We start from the raw sequence: 20176 nt of genomic DNA on the forward strand, positions 1-20176 counted from the left end.
TGAACTCTGGGCCTGGGAGCTGTCCCTCAGCTCTTCAGCTCAAGGCTAATGTTCTACCACTTGAGCCACAGTGCCACTTCCGGCTTTTTTCTTTTTGCTTCTGTGGTGCTGAGGAATCGAACCCAGGGCCTCGAGCATGCAAGGAAAGCGCTCTACCACTGAGCCACCTTCCCAGTCCCTGGACTTTGCTGTTGTACAGGGTACAGTACTTAAATCTACCTTTATTGAAGGGAGTTGAGGTTATTGGAAAGTTGACCTCCAGATGAGTCAGTAGTATAATATACAAGGTAAACAGCTTGTACCATGTGATCCATTTTTGAACTTTGGCAGGTGAGATGTTTGTTATACAAGTATGAGTGCATTAAAAGGTTTTATTAAAATTTTTCATTAGCAAAAATCAGTTAACAGGAGGGGATTTCATTGTTTGGTTTCCATGTGTTTACAATGTATTCCATTCAATCTCACAATGTCATACTTTCCTTTCTCCCTTACCTAGAATAATTTCAACAGGCTTCATTGTTCTATTTTCATACTGTAAACATCTACTTTGATGATATGAATCCTCATTCTCTTTGTTATCCCACCTCCCTCATACCTAGTAGCCACCTCCGAAAGCATGTTGCTCTTTCCCTGCCCCCTAAACACCCTCTTGCTCAATAAGTTTGAATAATTGAATACTGGAGGTCCCAACGGCTGAAACTAGGTATGTGAAGTTAGGAAGAATTTTTTTCTATTGTGAAAATACTGTACAGAGGGGTTACAATTACATGGGCAAGATAATGAGTACATTTCTTATCAAGCATTGTAGCCTTCTCCTTTGTTTCCCCTTCCCATCCCATCTTCCCCCCCCCCATCCAACCCTTCTCCCCACCACACCAAAGTTGTAAAGTTCGTTTTCGACATACGACTTGTACATCTCATTGTTGCAATGGGTCCAGTTGGAGTAAAGATGTTACACTTAATATTTGTTCTAGATTATGATTTACTCAGAGTGCCACATTGCTTTCTATGAATTTCCTTGTAGCACAGTTCCTTAAATAGAGTAGGTACTTAATAAATATTTCTCAAGCAAATGAAGTGTTCCTCAATTTTTTTCTTTCCATTTAGAGCCGGGCTCCAATCTCAGCCAAGCTGGTTGCAAATATGCTGTCTGTAGCTGGTGCAGATCACATCATCACCATGGATCTACATGCTTCTCAGATTCAGGTATCAGTAGAAGCTAAATATAGGGGATTATGAAGAAGGGAGGAGAGCCAGACATGGTGGTCCCAGTTCTTTGAGGGGCTTGAGGGCTGAAAACATCAGAGGAACCAAAAACTGCCCAAATATATAGCTCAAGTAAGCTAGATATGAACAAAAATGTTAACCTTATTTAATATAAACCTAGAAAAGAATGCAAGGTGTGCTGTTAGCACCCATAGCATAAGGGCTGTTGCAACATTATAATGTTGAAAATATAATCAAATTGCTTGAGGGCAGTAACTTACATTTTCATTCATATATACTTAAAGTGTTTCTTCCTACATTTTAAGTATACATGAAGTGTAGATTGAAAGTATAGATTGACTACGTGTTACTAACAAGGTGATATACAGTTATGAAATAAGACTCAAACTCCATTGCAGTACTTTTCCAAGGATTGAGACAGTTACTTTGACATATGTACAGAGACTAACCAGGTCAACTGTTAACAAAGACCATGAAACTTTGTCAGATGTTCCATTTATATTAGAGGTTCCAACTGATAGAAAATTTTCAAATGAGCATCACAATTTCCATGATTCTATAGTTAAGGCACAGTCTGAGGTTGAATAGGAGGCTTGTTTTAGAATTTACTTTGTTATTATTACTATAGAAGTGATATACAGAGGTTACATTGACATGCGGCAGGTAATCAGTACATCAATGTCCAGTGTGTTCCACTGCTGTACTTTTCCACACTTTTTCCTTGGATTCTGAACAGGAGGCCTTTTTATTTTTATATTATTTTTTTTTATTTTTTTGAGCCCGGTTGTGGTGCCTGAACTCTGGGCCTGGGCGCTGTCCCTCAGCTCTTCAGCTCAAGGCTAGCACTCTACCACTTGAGCCACAGAGCCACTCCCGGCTTTTTTCTTTTTGCTTATGCGGTGCTGAGGAATCAAACCCAGGGCCTCATGCATGCAAGGCAAGCACTCTACCACTGAGCTACCTTCCCAGCCCCAAGGAGGCCTTTTTAAAGTTATAGAATGTGCTTTTTCTTAGAAACCCAGACTAAGGGGAGTAGAATACTCCATTTATTTTACACTATTTAATAGAGTTCAAAGCCTTATTGTTTAAAAGTCTTAAGACAATGCAGTAAGATATATAGTACAGAGGATTGTACTTATTTTATAGAATAAGGATACTTTAATACAAGTTAATTTGTATAAACTCAAAACCCATTTCCTGACTTCTGTTTGGCCATTTGTAATAAATACCTTCCACCAAGTTTATATACTATAGGATTTACAAGTGATTTACTAGTAACTCCTGAGTGTGCATGCTGGCCGGGCAGTTTTTACAGCCTTTGCTGAACTTGGCTGGTCTTCAGAGGGGTCGTTCATGTTGCTGTGGTCAGGCATGGGATGGCTAAAGGATGGTTTTGCTGATCTTGGCTGACCATCCCTGAGTAGATCTTTGAAAGTTGCAGTATGGTAGTCTCCAGGTAAGCCACTACTTTCTGTTAGCTGTGAGAAGGAACAAAGGAAGCCAGACTGATCCAGATTTTTTTGCTCCAGGGCTTTTTTGATATCCCAGTGGACAATTTGTATGCAGAGCCTGCTGTCCTGAAGTGGATTAGAGAGAACATCTCTGAATGGAGGAACTGCACTATTGTTTCACCTGATGCGGGCGGAGCCAAGAGGTATGGCTGCAAACTACTGTGATTTCCAGGGTGCTAAGAAGTCTAGGGTGCTAAGAAGCCGTTCAGATGATTGTATCACAAAGTGATGTTTTTTTATAGCCAAGGGGTAGTTTGTATGAACTTCTGATTCCCAGTAGGGACATACAGATTTACTATTTTACTGACCTGTGTTACTATTTGAAAAAAAAAAATAGAAAGGGAGCCCTAAACAGTCATGGTCTTGTAGGCTTGACTGTCATGTTATTGACTTGGCACTATAGACCTAACATTACTACTATAAATCTATATGGAAAGGTAGATAATTTGATATGGAAATGAATGGTAGCTGTTATTGAATCTCATATTAGTAGATAAACAAGCTTTTACATACCTTTTGTAAGGCTGTTGGCTAGAACATTTGATCCTGAGGATTAAAACATTAACCAGGCGGGCACCAGTAGCTTATTCCTATAATCATAGCTACACATGGGCCGAGATCTGAGTATCACAGTTCAAAGTCAGCCTAGGCAGGAAAGGGCAGGACAGTCTGTGAGACTCATCTCCAATTAACCACTAGAATATCAGATGTGGTACTGTCTTTCAAGTGGTAGAGTGCTTGCCTTGTACTGAAGAGCTCAGGGACAGCGCCCAGGCCTAGAATTCAAGCCCCATGACTGACAAAAAAAAATTAACCATGGAGGATAGTAAAGTATGGCTTTTTTTGTTATGTGATCCTAGGGCTTGACCTCTGGGCCTGGGGGCTGTCCCTGATCTTTTGCTCAAGGGGAATGCTCTTACCACTTGAACCACAGCACCACTCCTGGCTTTTTTGAGTAGTTTATTGGAGATAAGAGCCTCACAGTGTTTCCTTTTCCAGCTAGCTTCAGACCACAATCCTCAGATCTCAGCCTCCCGAGTAGCTAGGATTAAAGGCATGAGCCACCAGCGCCTTGAAAGTATGGCATTTTTTGATGTTACTTGTGATTAAACTCAGGGCCTCATGCTTGTTGTATCTTATCATTAACCATGATTTTTTTAAATTTAAAAGCCACTACCTTAAACTTTTAAGCGAATTCATTGTCAGATATTGCTGGTATAGTACCTTATAGCTCACAAGATACAAAGTAAAAACCCTTGATTTTTTTCTTCCTTTTATAAATTTTTTTTTGGTCTGTCGTGGGGCTTGAACTCTGGACTTGGGTGCTGTTCCTTAGCTTCTCAGTTCAAGGCTAGTGCTCTAGCCCTTGAGTCACAGCACCTCTTCCGGTTTTCTGGTGGTTAATTGGAGACAAGAGTCTTAGCGACTTTCCTGCCCTTTCCTGCCTGGGCTGGCTTTTTAAAAAAATATTAAAAAAATTTTAAATACTGAAGATACTGTACAGATGGGTTATCCTTACGTAAGGTAATGAGTACATTTCCTATTGAGCATTGTTACCCCCTTCCTTGTCTCACTGTTAAAATGGGTCAACCTGAACCATGATCTTCAAAGATCTGAGCCTCAGCCTCCCTAAGTAGTCTTCCTTCTTTTTTGCTTGTACTGAGGCTTAAACTCGAAACTCAGGGCATCATGCTCTTGCTTACCTTTTTCTGTTCAAGACTGATGCTTTTTCCCTTTATCCACACTTCTACTTCTCATCTTCTTACTGATTAGAGATAATAATCTTTTGAATTTGTGTACTCTGGTTGGACCTTGATTCTCATATCTCTGCCTGAGTAGCTAAGATTATAGATGTAAGCCACTAAGACCCAGCTTGACAGCTTTTGATTTTCTTAGTGGAGGAGTCCTCAATAATGCATACAAATGTATTACACAGAGTGTTTGTTGATTTTTGTTTCTATGGAGGCTTCAATTTGAGGCAATGATTGCTCTTGCTTAGTTGCTCAGATGATACTCTGCCATTTGAGTCATGCCTCCATCCTGGCTTTTTGCTTGTCATTTCTTTGGAGATGAAATCTGGACTTTTTGCTGCCTAAGCTGATTTTGAACCCCCGTCCTCCAGATCTCAGAATCTTGAGTAGCCAGGATTCCAGGTTCCAGATTTTACATGTATTTTTCTTGTTGGAAAAATAGAATGAAGAAGCTACGAAGCACAGATGATTAGGAAAAGCTAATTCAGAACTTTCTAAAGTCATTCAAATCCTCAATGACTTTCTCAACAGCTTCTTTAATTTCAGTAATTTATAAGCTGAGAACTTGAGTTCTGCTTTTTTTTTTTTTTTTGGGTCCGGTCATGGGGCCTGAACTCTAGGCCTGGGCGCTGTCCCTCAGCTCTTCAGCTCAAGGCTAGTGCTCTACCACTTGAGCCACAGCACCACTTCCGGCTTTTTTCTTTTTGCTTATATGGTGCTGAGGAATTGAACCCAGGGCCTCATGCATGCAAGGCAAGTGCTCTACCACTGAGCCACCTTCCCAGCCCCTTGAGTTCTGTTATCTAGCCACATGTATGGCTTGATGAACCCTGTGTAATCACTAGTTACCATCTGCGATACTAGAGACAATATGTTTTTTTTAAAATCCCTACCCTGGTGGTTGTTCCTTTTTTTCTTTTTTTTTTTTTTTGTCGGTCGTGGGGCTTGAACTCTGGGCCTGGGCGCTGTCCCTCAGCTCTTCAGCTCAAGGCGAGCGCTCTACCATGAGCTACAGCACCACTTCCGGTTTTCTGGTGGTTTATTGGAGATAGGAGTCTCACGGTCTCTCCTGCCCGGGCTGGCTTTGAACCTTGATCCTCAGATCTCAGCCTCCTGAGTAGCTAGGATTACAGGCGTGAGCCACCAGCGCCCAGCCTGGTGGTTGTTTCTTAACTTTTTAGTCATTTTGTTCACATCATGCCAGAAGATTTGGGAAATAGTCACTTCTCAAGTAATAGAGGATTTCTTTCAAGTTTGGTCTAAGAAAGTTCCCTTTAGCAGATGGCTTTAGTGATTTTGATAAGTTTTTCATTGAGATTGCCTTATAGTGTTGAGGTTTTTTCAAGTGGCCCTTGTGGCTGTTACTTGTGTCTTGGCAGGTTGTCAGGAGTAGGTAAGGATCCTTGCATGATTGTAAGCTGCACAGCCATACTTCATTGACTGTCTTTTCTGCTTTGATGGTGACCATTGGTTACTGAGCACAGTCAGGGATACTTGAGATAAGTTGATACTCATTTACTTTGGATAATCATTCTAGGCAAACTGCTTACTATTGATATTAGGTACCTAAGTAGGAATAAAGGACAATACAAGATACAATTTGTTTGCATCAAAGAGCAAATTTGTGTAGAGTAGCGGTTCAAACCATCTCTAATATAGCATAAGCAAAGGAATAGGACATGATGAACCAAAGCAGAGCTTCTTCTTCAAGCATAACAAAGATGGCCCAGTGCAGCATTGATACATATCACTTGGGATAGCCTGCTGCTACTTACCCCTAATTCCCTCTCTGGTTGAGTGAACTGTGTGGTACTTTGTAACCAGACAGATTTGTCCTCTATCCCACCTTCTAGTTGTGGCTCAGTATGTGGTTTGTAGAAGTGTTTTATTCGGAGATAGCCTTGGCTGTATAGAGATAAGCCCAGTTTGTCTGGTTAACTGGTATCACTTTCTTTCTAGCATTCATAAAAGGAATTCCCCAGCTTGGTGTTCAGGTACAGTTGACAATGACTGGGTGGATGTTTTGCCACCATCACAGAGGGAAGAAATGAGGGCACAAGCATTGAAACAGGCACTGCTCCTCTCCTACCAGCTTCAGGTTCACGTCTCACTGCATCCATCCACAGTCATGAGTTTTCTTCCACAATTGAAATTGGGATAATTTTTGCACTCCCTATTTAGTTTAATGAGATTTTCTGCTGCCAGTCCATTAAAGTAATGTGCTTTATCATATATTGTTTACCAAGACTGGTGAGGGTATCTGTCTACTTTCTGGCCAAAATGAATGATTATCCAAATTGAGTAACATATTCCTATAAAAGGCATGATTTAATAAATAAAACCCAGTTTGTGTGTTTGTCTTTGAGATGCTTTCTTCCAGCCCTGGGAATGGTTTGGTTTCAAGGAGTATTCTTCTCCCAGGAAGCCGCCCATTCTTTTGTGTGTGTGGTACTGGGGACTTGAACCCAGGGCCTCATGCATGCTAGGCAAGCACTCTACCATGCTATCCTAGCTCTACCGGCCAATTCTTCTGTGTTGAAAGCCTCATACATGTGTATTTAAATTAACTTAGATCATCTCCTGTTTTACAGAGTGACCTCCATTGCAGACCGGTTGAATGTGGACTTTGCCTTGATTCACAAAGAGCGAAAGAAGGCCAATGAAGTAGACCGCATGGTACTAGTAGGAGATGTGAAGGATCGAGTGGCTATCCTTGTTGATGACATGGCGGACACTTGTGGCACAATCTGCCATGCAGCTGACAAGTATGTTGTGGGGCTGGTGATTAGGAGCAAAAACCTAACTGCTCTCTGAATGATTACAGCTGGCTGATTTCTTTTTGGAATAGAATTAAAGGGAGATAGGTAGTTTTTTAGAACAGAATTTGAAGGGATAACTGTCAGTAATGGGACTTGAACTCAAGACCTCATGCTGTCATTTACCTTTCCTTTTCCACTCTCAGCTGGCACTGTACCACTTGAGCCACAGCTTCCATTCCAGCTTTTTGGCTGTTAACTGGAGATAAGAGTCTCAAGGTCTTATATCTCAGCTTCTTGAGTAGTTCCTATTACAGGCATAAGAGCTCTGCTGGTGACATCCTTCATCTTAACCTCATGACTGCTTTACCTGGAACTTTAAAAAATAATACTTACTTCATGCCAGTCACCAGTCTCTTGCTTCCCTAGTTTATCATATTCATTAGCTTTGTGCTTACTAATCTAAATGTTATATAGTTTTGGTACCTTTTTTTGCAGTGCTAAGGTTTTGAATTCTGGGGTTTTGTGCTTACTAGGTGGCACCCTACTATCTGAGTCAATCCCCCAGCATTTGTTTTATTTTTCAGATAGTCTTAGGTTTTGCCCAGGACAGCCTTGGACTATGGTCCTCCTACTTATGAATGACTGTCCTATATAGCTATTTTTTTTCTTTTAGGTACTAGAGTTTGAACACTACCTTGCTCTTGCTGAACAGGCACTCTACAATTTGAACCATGCACCCAATTCTCTCCTATATAATTGGGATCACAGGCACACTCTACCAAGACTGATATAAGGTCTTGATAACATTTGCCCAGGCTAGCCTGGAACCTAGAATATCCCAATATCAGCCTTGCAAGTAGCTAGTAATAAGTAGCTAGAATGACAGATGGATCCCTACCACACCCAGCTATTGTTTGAGATGAGATTGCTCAAACTTGTTCTTTTTTTTTTTTTTTTGTTGGTTGTAGGGCTTGAACTCTGGGCTTGGGCGCTGTCCCTGAACTCTTCAGCTCAAGGTGAACGCTTGCTTGAGCCACAGCACCACTTCCAGTTTTCTAGTGGTTTATTGGAGATAAGAGTCTCATGGACTTTCCTGCCCAGGCTGGCTTTGAACAGTGATCCTCAGATCTCAGCCTCCTGAGTAGCTAGGATTAGAGGCGTGAGCCACCAGCGCCCAGCTCAAACTTGTTTTTAAACAGTAATCCTCCTGATCTCTACTTCCATGCACATGGAATTATAGGCATGAACAACTATGCCCAGAATTTTTGAGGCAGTCAGGATTCTTAGTCTAGGGAAGACTTACTCGGGTCTGCCTCAACCTCCCAAGTTTTAGGACTACAGGTATCCACCACCATGCCACCTCTGTGTTTTGTTGTTGTTTTTTTTTTTTGGTCAGTTGTAGGTCTTGAACTCTGGGCCTGGGTGCTACCCCCTCAGCTCTTCAGCTCAAGGCTAATGCCCTACCACTTGAGCCACAGCACCACGTCTGGTTTCTGGTGGTTTATTGGAGATAAGAGTTTCACGGACTTTCCTCCCTGGGCTGATTTTGAACCACAATCCTCAGATATCAGCCTCCTGAGTAGCCACAATTACAAGCATGAGCCACCAGTGCCCAGCTTCTGTGTGGTTTTGTAAACTCCTGAATATCTGTGACTAGTATATAAAAAGTGCCAAATCTAGCCAAGTACTAGTGGCTCAAGCCTATAATTCTCACTACTGAGAAGTCACACACAAGGAATTGTGGTTCAAAGCCAACCTGGGCAGCAAAAAATGTCCATAAAACTCCATTTCCAATTAATCAGCAAAAAGCCAGAATGGAGGTGCCAACTGTGAGTGAGCAAGCTGAGCAAACATGAGGCCATGAGTTCAAGCCCCCTTGTACTGGCAAAGAAAAGTTTGAAAAATGTATTTAGGTGTTGTGATTCCTGGCTTAGATCCTTGAGTTTACTTACATTTTTAAAGTTGATTTATCCTTTATTAGTTAGGTAATTGATGTACTAATTGTAACAGATTAATTGCTTACAATGACAGCAGCTTACCATGATAGTTTCTCACTTCATGGCACAACCCACTGCAAATATTGTTGCTTGCACTCACTTTCAGGGGCTCAGACTTTTTCTCTAGAAAGGGAAAAGAACAGAGGCTTACTAAGGAAAATGGTTGTAACTTCTTCCAAGAGGTAGCTTAGTGTAGATTTCTCTCCTTAGTAAGGACAGAATGTGTTCTTACAGAATCCTTCGAATCCTCCTGTGGAGCCATAGCCCCAAATCTGATGGGATTTGGAGATTGCCTGTGAGAGCTATTTTGATGTAGATGATGTCTGCAATGGCAGAGGCCTCTTGACGAACTTAGTGCCCTTATGAGAAGAAACTGCTAGAGAGCTTGCTGGCACTGTCCTGGTGTGTGTTCAAGAGGTTGTAAAAGCACACAGCAAGGAGGCTCCACCTTGAGGTTAAAAAAACTGAAATGGACCTTGACCTTGGATTTGCCAGCCTCCAGAATTGTAAGAAATAAGTCTGCTTAATCTACCCAGTCTATTGTATTTTGTTATGATAGACTAATATGTTCCTCTTTTGCTTTATTTAATATGACATGTAAGATTAATCCAAATCAACTGTTTCTCCTCTAGACTTCTCTCAGCTGGAGCTACCAGAGTTTATGCAATCTTGACTCATGGAATCTTTTCTGGCCCAGCCATTTCTCGCATCAACAATGCCTGCTTTGAAGCAGTTGTAGTCACCAACACTATACCTCAGGAGGACAAGATGAAGCATTGCTCCAAAATACAGGTGAGGATATGAATAGCAAGGCCAAGAATTTAGGAGGTTATTACATAACATTGAATTAGATAGCTGAATTCTGAAGATTCTATTGAGAAGGGGAATCACCATTTTGATGTGCCTGAATCAAGATTTTTTTTTCCTTCATCATTGGTAATTTGACCACTTTCCTAAGTGGTTATAGTAAAACATATTAGAAAATGTAGAGCTGGGCACCGGTGGCTCATGCCTGTAATCCTAGCTACTCAGGAGGCTGAGATCTGAGAATCATGGTTCTAAGCTAGCCTGGGCAAGGAAAGTCTGTGATACTCTTATCTCCAATTAACCACCAGAAAACCTAAGTGGTGCTGTGGCTGTGGCTCAGGTGGTAGAGTGCTTGCTCTGAGCTGAAGAGCTGAGGGACAGTACCCAGGCCCAGAGTTCAAGCCACCTATCCCCCAAAAAAATTAAAAAAGAAAATGTAGCTGAGTGTAGGCTCTTGAGGGAGAGCACTTACTTGCCTGTTCACCAGCCCAGGCTACAGATGGGCTATTTAGCTCTGCCCCTAAGTACTACCTTTCTTATTTTTATAGGTGATCGACATCTCTATGATCCTTGCAGAAGCCATCAGGAGAACTCACAATGGAGAATCTGTTTCTTACCTGTTCAGCCATGTCCCTTTATAATAGAATAACTTCTGAGGCTTTTTAAAACTGAAGTTAACCCTACCCCTTGTTCTCCCTTGGTTTCTCTTAGTATTTGAAAAATTTAGCAGAAGACCTAGCTTGCTCCAGTGTAGCTTTCTACATCCCACATGGTATATTAGAGTTAGTGGATCCTAATTTGGGGAAAGGCAAATTGAGATGAACTGCTGATATTTTCTACCTGAATTATCTTATCCTGGCTTCCTTCGTCATAATTTATAACCCCTGCAGCATTACCTAGCTGCTGTAACATTTGCAGACTTTTGACCTTGTTCTGCAAAGTGGTTTAAATGTGATTGACAAAGTTTGGACCCCTTTGCATGTGAATACTATTGGTTTTTTTTCTTTGTTCCAAGTAACTAGCAACAAAGCCAGCCTATGTGAGATAGATTCTCCAAGGCCTAATACCTTAAAGCAGGTCTGAGCAACCTCAAACCTAGTCCTGGTAGCTGAGTCCCCTGTAAGGCAAGCAGTTCAGCTTAAGCATTTGTTAGGCAAGGTCTTGAAGTGAGGATGGAGGGTAGCTCAGTCTAGTAAATATGTCTTGGGAGGAAGAAGCCTGATCCATCATCATCATCTGCTTGACTGTGTATAGCTTGGATACTCCTTTGTACCTATTCCTTTCTATTTGGATTTACATTCAGCTATCTTGACCTTTTCCTGGCCAAATATCATCTTGGGCCCAACTAGTCATTGTACTGTAGTCTTTTGCAATATAATCTTGCTTCCTGCTGTGTAATTGTTAATGTTCATACTAGATAATTTGCTGTAGTTTAATCTTTCAGCCTGCTACCACTGTGGTTGTAGGTTTTAGTTGATATCTTATATAGTGCCTTTTAACTAATTTAAATATTTAATTTTAATTTGGTTTCCTTGGATCCATTTGGCCTCAAGTGAACTGAGAATCTGTTATTAAAAGACTGATGTTATTGTCTGTTGTAGAGAAAACTAATAAAGTGTTTGTGTGTGATTTGGTCTGTATTATATCTACAGGGATTTCTCTCCCAAAGGTTTGGCTTAGAAGTAATTCTTTTTTTTTTTTTTTTGGTCCGGTTGTGGGGCCTGAACTCTGGGCCTGGGCGCTGTCCCTCAGCTCTTCAGCTCAAGGCTAGCACTCTACCACTTGAGCCATAGTTCCACTTCCAGCTTTTTTCTTTTTGCTTATGTGGTGCTGAGGAATCGAACCCAGGGCCTCAGGCATGCAAGGCAAGCGCTCTACCACTGAGCCACCTTCCCAGCCCTTAGAAGTACTTCTTGCTTCCCAGTGATTTTCTTTGTTTCCAAATTCTTAACTATCTTAAGACAACAGAAAATAATGCAGTGATTTTATTCACCTGCAAGACAAAGATTCTGGGGTTTGCTGAGGATAAGATAAAATTAATTCTCTGCCCCATACCGGAATCATAGGAAATATAATGTCTGTTGGCTCTCTACTGCTTATTTCTGGGAACCAAATTAGATATTTACGTATATAAGGAGAATAGTTTCTGTGTTTTATTCATTTTGAACCAATATTCTTTCCAAATGTGGTAGTTTATATCCACTCCTCAGTGTTTGGCATTTAATTTCAGTTATGAAAATTACCTGTAATTGGACAAAAGCCATCACCAGATTCTCCTCATGCCTAGAACCATAGATTGCCTGGACCTAGGCTGTCAGTCCCCACAGCCCTCAGTTGGGTGCTGCTACTCAGTTTTCTTTCCAGGTTGAATTTCAAATGTTTTCTACTAGAAATGTTGACTTGTTTGTGCATTGATGGCGAAGAGCCCTTAATAACCTGAGGGTTATTAGAATTAGCTTGGAATTCTAAAGAAAAAGATCATTGTCTTTGCTATTGGCTTAACCTCCTGTCATCTCTTACTAGCTCCTTGTAACACAAGAGGAAAGAAACCTAGACGGTAATTTGGTAATGGGTGGCTCCTCACTAACCCCAGAATTACAAAGCTGAGGGAAGATATCTTTGTACTATTGGCCTAGAGCCCACTATCCAGATTAGAGACTATTTATTCATGCTAAATGTTCCATGTGTAAAAAATAACCCGCCATTATCCTAGGTTGGGAAGTAAAATCGGCTCCCTTCCCTTGTAGTTCTGGTCATTAGACACATCCTTCACCTGATTAGCTTCTAGAAGCCAAGAGCCTGGTTTTATGCTCTATCATTACCGAAGATCGCAATTCTTAAATCTAGCCTCCGGAGTAGTATTATGTATGTGAGTGGTACCTGGCTTATTTCATTTTTTTCACATTATTTTTGGACTAGGGATGTGACTCAAGTGGTCAAGCACTTGTGGAACAACCTGGTGCCCTTGAGCTTAGTCTCTAGAACAAATTAAAGTTTTACTTTTTTTAACCTGGTGGTGGCTCACACTGTAATCCTAGCTACTCAGGAGGCCAAGATCTTAGAAGTTTGAAGCCAGCCTGGGCAGGAAAGTACATGAAACTTACCTCCAATTAAAGCAACATAAAGCCAGAAGTAGAGCTATGGTTCAAGTGCTAAAGCACTAGCCTTGAGCACAAAAGCTTAGGGACAGTGCCCAGGCCCTAGTTCAAACCCTAGAACTGACACACGTGTACACACATGGACACACAACCCAGCCAAGTCTGACTAGTCCATTTCACCTGGAAGTACATTAAGCAGAGGTTTTCTGCCTCTCATATATACAACCCAAAGTTTGCCAAGTTTTAGTCTCAACTTCTGTGGATCTGGAGTCTGGAAGAATAGAAAAGATGAGGACTTTTGTGCAGCAGCAGAGCAGAGCTGGGTAGGGCTATCCTATACGGGAAGCCTCCCTTGCTTTCCCCATCTCCACAGTACTCAAGTCCCTGCAGCGCCCCCTCCTGGGAAGAGGCCTGCAATGCTAGTTAGCTACCACCAGGTGGAGCTAAGCAGGGGTCAAAGGAAGGAAGGGACACCTGGGGAACAATGCCTGGGCAGCCACCTCCTGGCTCATGTGGCCTGCAGTTACGACAAGCTGCCACCAGGGAGAGCTGAGCAGGACCCAAAAGAAGGAAGGGGCACCTAGAGTAAAATGGCTGTAGGCTCTACCTGTAAGTAACATGAGCGCCTGTCAACCTTCCAGGCCCCCTGTGTGTGTCCCCAGTAGCCAGGGTGACAACATTATCCAGTTCACATTCAGCAGACAGGCAAGTGCACACACCTTCAGTGTACCCCCTCAGTACATTTTCACAAAGCAAATTTGTGCTGGATACTGGGAAGATATGAGTATGACAAAGTCCTGTACCATTGGGATGGATGACTAAGATTTGGTGTGGTAAGTATCTTTTTTGGGGGGGAGGGGTCTGGTCGTGGGGCCTGAACTCTGGGCCTGGGCGCTGTCCCTCAGCTCTGCAGCTCAAGGGGAGCGCCTACCACTTGAGTCGCTGCACCACTTCTGGCTTTTTCTGCTTATGTGATGCTGAGGAATCGAACCCAGGGCCTCATGCATGCAAGGCAAGCACTCTACCACTGAGCCACCTTCCCAGTTCTGGTAAATATCTTGATAAGGAAGAACCAGGCGCTACCAGAGCAATGGAGAGTGCACCAAACCCAGAATTGGTCAGGAAAGAGTCCCTGGAGATAATTAACTCTTGAAGAAGTCGAAGTTGGTCATCAGGCTCTAGTGGCTCACACCTATAATCCTAGCTATTCTGGAGATCTGAGGATTGCAGTTCAAAGCCAGCCTGGGCAGGAACGTTCATGAGACTTATCTCCAATTAATGAATAAGAAACTGGAATTAGAGCTGTAGCTCAGTTGGTAAAGTGCTAGCTTGGGTAAAAAAAAAAGCTAAGGGACAACACCCAGGCAAATCTCAGGACCAGCACACAAAAAAGACAGAACAAAGTAACTAAAGGTATTAGAATGGTCATCATCAGGAATACAAACTACAGATACTGGCATGGATGTGGGGGAAAAGGAACTGTAATACACTGTTGGTGGGAATATAAAGTAGTTCAACCACTCTGGTAAGCAGTTTGGAGACTCCAGAAAAATATTCTAAGGCATTTATCCTAAAGATTACAAACCAGAATACAGTAAAGCCACTTATACAACCCTGTTGTTCATTGCTGCACTATTCACCATAGCCAAGGTAAGGAAATAGGCCACATGCTCCTCAATAGACAATTAGATCAAGAAAATGTATATAAACACAATGGAATTTTACTTATCCATTAGGAAGAATATTACATTATTTTGCAAAGAAATGGATAGAGTTGGGAAAAATATGTTAAGTGAAATGAGTCAGGCCCAGAGAGAGAAAAGATACATGTTTTCTCTCAGATGTGTAAGTTAGAACACATTTATAGATGTACAAGTAAATGCAGGGTTATATGCAAGTGTAGACAAGTGTATTAACCAAAGTATAGTGTTTGAAGGGGAGAATTCAAACTGTAAATAAAATGAATACCAAGAAACTAGTATTTGAAAAATGTCGGACAAGGTGAGGGGGGTAGGTGAATAAAGAGAGGAAGAGGGGCGAATGCAGTTATAATATTCAATGCATATTCTATGGAAGTAGGATTGAGGGGAAGGGTTGGAAGGGATGCATTAAGATGCATGATGCATTAAGATGCATTGTATTCACAATGTATTGAATGGTATCTCCTTTGTACAACTACTTAAAGATAATAAAATATGCTTAAGAAAAATAAAAACAAACTGGAGGAGGTTATGGCACCAAATAAGAAACCTTCCCCATAATCTCTCATCTCATATGACAATCATGATGATTTCCGTGTGCTTGGGAGCCACGCTCAATTGAAACCAGAGCAGCAGCAGGTTAACTAATAATAATCTAGTCAAGGCCCAGACTTAGAAGGCACCATCAGAGACCTGAACAGGAAATAGCAAATAGGAACTCACCAAAAAACAAGGCAAAGACAAGAGAACGTGTATGTGATCTGAAAAGTTAGGCTTATAATCCTTTATATGTGTTTTTTTAAATTTATTTTTTGTCAGTCGTGGGGCCTGAATTTTGGGCCTGGGCGCTGTCCCTCAGCTCTTCAGCTCAAGGCTAGTGCTCTACCACTTGAGCCACAGTGCCACTTCTGACTTTTTCTATTTATGTGGTGCTGAGGAATCAAACCCAGAGCCTCATGCATACAAGACAAGCACTTTGTCACTGAGCCACCTTCCCAGCCCTAAATGTTTTTTAATTTGCAGTGTATAAGATTGATCCTTCAGCCTTACATGTGCTATGCAAAACACCCACCACTTTAGGAGCTTCTGAAGTACCTCTCCTACAGGTCAATATCAGACATTTCTTTCCTTGTAAACGATTGCTATTTAACATCTACTTTGTGTGTGTGTGTGTGTGTGTGTGTGTGTGTGTGTGTGTGTGTGTGTACGTGTACCATTAAGGGTAGATATCATCATAATTGCCATACTGGAGATTGAACCCAGGATCTCCTATTTACTAGATGAACCCTTTTATCACTTGACATATGCCAACAGCCCCTTTTGCCATTGCTTTTTTGGAGGGGAGGAGAGTGCCAGTTCTGGGGCTTGAACTCAGGGCCTGGGTGCTCTCCCTGAGCTTTTTTTCCCTCTCAAGGCTAGTGCTCTATGGCTTGAACCACAGGTCCATTTCTAGATTTTTTGGTGGTTAGTTGGTGATAATCTCACAGAGTTACCTGGTTGGGCTGGATTCAAACTACAACTCTCAGATCTTAGCCTCCTGAGTAGCTAGAATTACAGGTGTGAGTCACTGGCGCTTGGCTCGGTTATTTATTTTTTATTTTTTTGGTGACCATGGGGATTGAACTCAGGGCCTGGGTATTGTGCCTTGAGCTCTTCTGCTCAAGGCTAGCCCTCTACCACTTGCGCCACAGCCTAGTGATTCATTGGAGTTGAGTCTTAAACAGCTGACACTAAGCAAAAGGAAAGAAATGTACATATCACCTGATGTGGAAGAAATAGTTGTACTGTCAAAGCTTGTAGAATTCACAAACTTTATAGACAAATGTGTTTGTAACTTTACATATCACTATCCTATGATACTGTGAAATTTGTAAAATCTATGTAATCACAATAAAAATTATTAAAAAAGAATTTCACAGACTTTCCTGGCCAGGCTGGCTTGAAACTTTGATCCTCAGATCTCAGCCTTCTGTATCACTACGGTTACAGGCATGAGCCACTAGTGCCTGGCTGGTTATTTTTTTTAATTTTTAATTGTTATTATAAAGGTCATACACAGAGGGGTTACAATTGCATATGTCAGCTAAAGAATACATTTCTTTTTGGACAATGTCACCCCTTCCTTGGTTTGGTTATTGTTGAGGTAGGGTCTCTTACTTTAAGCCTAGGCTAGCCTGGACTCTGATCCTCCTACTTATTCTTCCCCATATTACTGGGGCTGACAGGGGTGTCCCCCTTGCCCTCAGCCATTGGTTGAGGTGGAGTTGTACAAAATTTTATGCCTAGGCTGGCCTCAGACTGCAATCTCCCTTCTCTGTTTCCCAAAAAATTAGGATTATGGGGGCTGGGAAGGTGGCTCAGTGGTAGAGTGCTTGCCTTGCATGCATGAGGCCCTGGGTTCAATTCCCCAGCACCACATAAACAAAAAAAAGCCGAAAGTGGCGCTGTGGCTCAAGTGGTAGAGCTCTAGTCTTGAGCTGAAGAGCTGAAGGACAGCGCCCAGGCCCAGAGTTCAGGCCCTACGACCAGACCCCCCCCCCCCAAAAAAAATTAAGATTATGGGCTTGAGTCACAGTACTATCTATGAAGGCTGCTGTGACTACTGACCGATATAAATTTTATAGACTACCTGATAGAGTTCTGGTATACCATCAGTGCCAGGAAATGTTAGTTCCCCTCTGACCCCCAGGGAAGAATAAGGAATCAGTACTAGTTGTGGCTTTGTTCTGTGGGTGGCGGAGGAGGAAAAGGCTTTGATGGAAGAATGGCTATTTGGCGGTGTTCTTTTCAACGCCTCCAGGTAGCCTGCAGCTTATCCATGAACAGAGTCCACTGCCTTCCTCTCCACTCCTACTCAGAACTCAGTGAAAGCTTGGATAGAACAGAGAGAAAAGCAAATTGGAAAACCACCACCCCTCTGTAGGTTGAGTTCTGAATGGCCTCATTAGCTACAACTCTACTTCCTCCTTGGTAATGTGGAATAAAGATCCAAAGGCTAACTCAACTCCATGTCCCAACTCCATAGCTTGGCCTCTGTGAGTTCCTTCTTCTCTTTAACAAGTGGTATTGGCTACTCTGTTTAGAGCTGTCTCGGTGAGGCTCTAGGTGGCAACCCATACCCCAATTTGATGGTTAAGTGAGGATTTTTGTCACGAAATGTCCAAAATATAATTTGAGATAACCTTTACTGTTGAGCTATGTCACTGCACATTTCTGTGAGAGATAAGGAAAAAGTATTTTAAAATTTAACAGGGCTAAGACATTATAGATCTATGGAGTTTGTGGATGAGCTCTCTAATTATTGGATATACTTTATAAATTCCTGATCTACATTGTTTTACTGCAGAGAAATCTGTTCCAGCTTTTAGATTTATGGACTTGCCCTTCTCTCTGCCGTCAGCAGAGGGCCTCATTAGCACAAACTCAAAATCATTGGCAACTATAAGGGAAGGGAAGTTAGCCAAGGTTCTAGAAGCACAGTAAAACTTTAACAGAAATGGGCAAGAAAACTGGCTGCTCAGCTAAATTCCTTCCAAAAACATTGGATTTTATAAGATATTAAGGGTTGACTACAACCTTATTGTTCTTACTTTTGTAGATGAAAATTCATCTAAAATCCACAAGTCATCTTCACTGCCTAAGCTGGTACTGTGGATTCTGATCAGAGTTGCTAGATACGAAAAATAAACATACAGAAAGTCAAGTTGGCATGGTGTTTCAGGCCTGAATCACAGCTATTCAGGAGGCAAGGATAAGAAGAGTATGAGTTTGAGGACAACCCAGGCAAAGGTAGCAAGTGAGACCCTAACTAGGAAACAAAATACCAGCAAAAGGGCTGGGAGGCAAGGCTCAAGTGGTAGAGTCAAGTATGAGGTCCTAGGATCACTCTCCAATACCTACACCAATAAACAAACAAAACCAAATAAGCAAATAACAACCAGAGTGTCAGATAACAACCTTTGATATAGGCCTAAGAAATAACATAGTGTTGGGATCCCAAGGTTTTTTTGTTGTCTCAAATATCTTAGATTAGGTATTAGAGAGGCTGCCAGTGGACACAGACCAAAGAATTACTACCAAAGCTAGGTGCTGGAATCTTAGTTACTCAGGAGGCTAAGATCTGAAGATTGTGGTTTGAAGCCAGCCCAGACAGGAAAGTCCATGATACTCTTAGCTCCAATGAACTAGCAAAAAGCCAGAAGTGGAGCTATGGCTTAGTTGGTAACAGCACTATCCTTGAGGGGGATGCTCATGGACAGCACCCAGGCTGTGACTGGCACAGTGGAAGCACATGTTTGGAGGTATGCAAAGGGGGGGGGGAATTGAGGGAGAAAGGGTGAACAAATGTAGTCATTATATACAATTGTACATTATGTAAAAAATGAACTATGTAACTTGAGAGTAAGAATGGGAGGGAGAAATGGAGGAGAATGAAGGGATGACATTGACTCAGAAGCATTTTGCTTATCACCTGACCATGGAATTGTAACTCCTTTGGACTACTATTTACTATTATAAATAAATAAATAATAAAAATGATGCTCATGATTTGGAGAGACACTAACATTTGAGTGTATTTGTGGCCACATAGAAGAACTTAGCTATTTGTCATCCATGTCTGAAAGTAAGGGAACAAAATGCATCTTGCCAACTGGATGACACATTGGGAGCATTTTCTGATGCCTGGTGACATTGTCCTGAGACATGGTTGTGTCTGCAAAGGCTGATGTAGACCCTTGATGAAAATAATTTACATCAGGGGTTCCTAGAAACACATTTGTGGACTGAGTCAGTGAAAGTAAGTTCTCACTACTGGTTCCCAGAGGATTTAACTCTAGGGAACACCATTTTGTTTGCTTCCATGTGGGTAAGAAGCATGGGTACATTGTATGCATAGAAATGACACAATGAACTGCCATCCTTGCTTTGTACAACTAATATATGTTAATAAAAAAGAAAATATCCATGCCAGGTGCTGGTGGCTCATGCCTGTAATCCCAGCTACTCAGGAGGCTGATATCTGAGGATCATGGTTCAAAGCCAGCCCAGGCAGGAAAGTCTGTGAGACTCTTATCTCCAATCAACCACCAGAAAACAGGAAGTGGCGCTGTGGCTCAAGTGGTAGAATGCGTGCCTTGAGCTAAAGTGCTCAGGAACAGCTCCCAGGCCCAGAGTTCAAGACCCATGACCAACAAAAAAAAAAGAAGAAAAGAGAAGAGAAGAATAAAGAAAATAGCCACCAGGGGCTGGGAAGGTGGCTCAGTGGTAGAGTGTTTGCCTTGCATGCATGAGGCCCTGGGTTCGATTCCTCAGCACCACATAAGCA

At 41.9% G+C, this 20176-nt stretch overlaps 1 protein-coding gene across 1 annotated transcript in view; it reads left to right on the forward strand.

The window, feature by feature from the left end:
- Prps1 (phosphoribosyl pyrophosphate synthetase 1) overlaps nt 1-10716 on the forward strand; it is a 23824-nt gene extending 13108 nt beyond the window's left edge. Inside the window, exons 3-7 of the mRNA XM_013025895.1 lie at nt 1108-1206; nt 2757-2881; nt 7081-7254; nt 9878-10037; nt 10601-10716. Coding sequence (XP_012881349.1) covers nt 1108-1206; nt 2757-2881; nt 7081-7254; nt 9878-10037; nt 10601-10693 — 651 coding nt within the window. The 3' untranslated portion in view covers nt 10694-10716. The remainder of the gene's footprint in view (nt 1-1107; nt 1207-2756; nt 2882-7080; nt 7255-9877; nt 10038-10600) is intronic.
- The last annotated feature ends 9460 nt before the right edge of the window (nt 10717-20176 follow it).

Source organism: Dipodomys ordii, unplaced genomic scaffold (genome assembly GCF_000151885.1).
Source record: "Dipodomys ordii isolate 6190 unplaced genomic scaffold, Dord_2.0 Scaffold88, whole genome shotgun sequence".
NCBI classification, from domain to species: Eukaryota; Metazoa; Chordata; class Mammalia; order Rodentia; family Heteromyidae; genus Dipodomys; species Dipodomys ordii.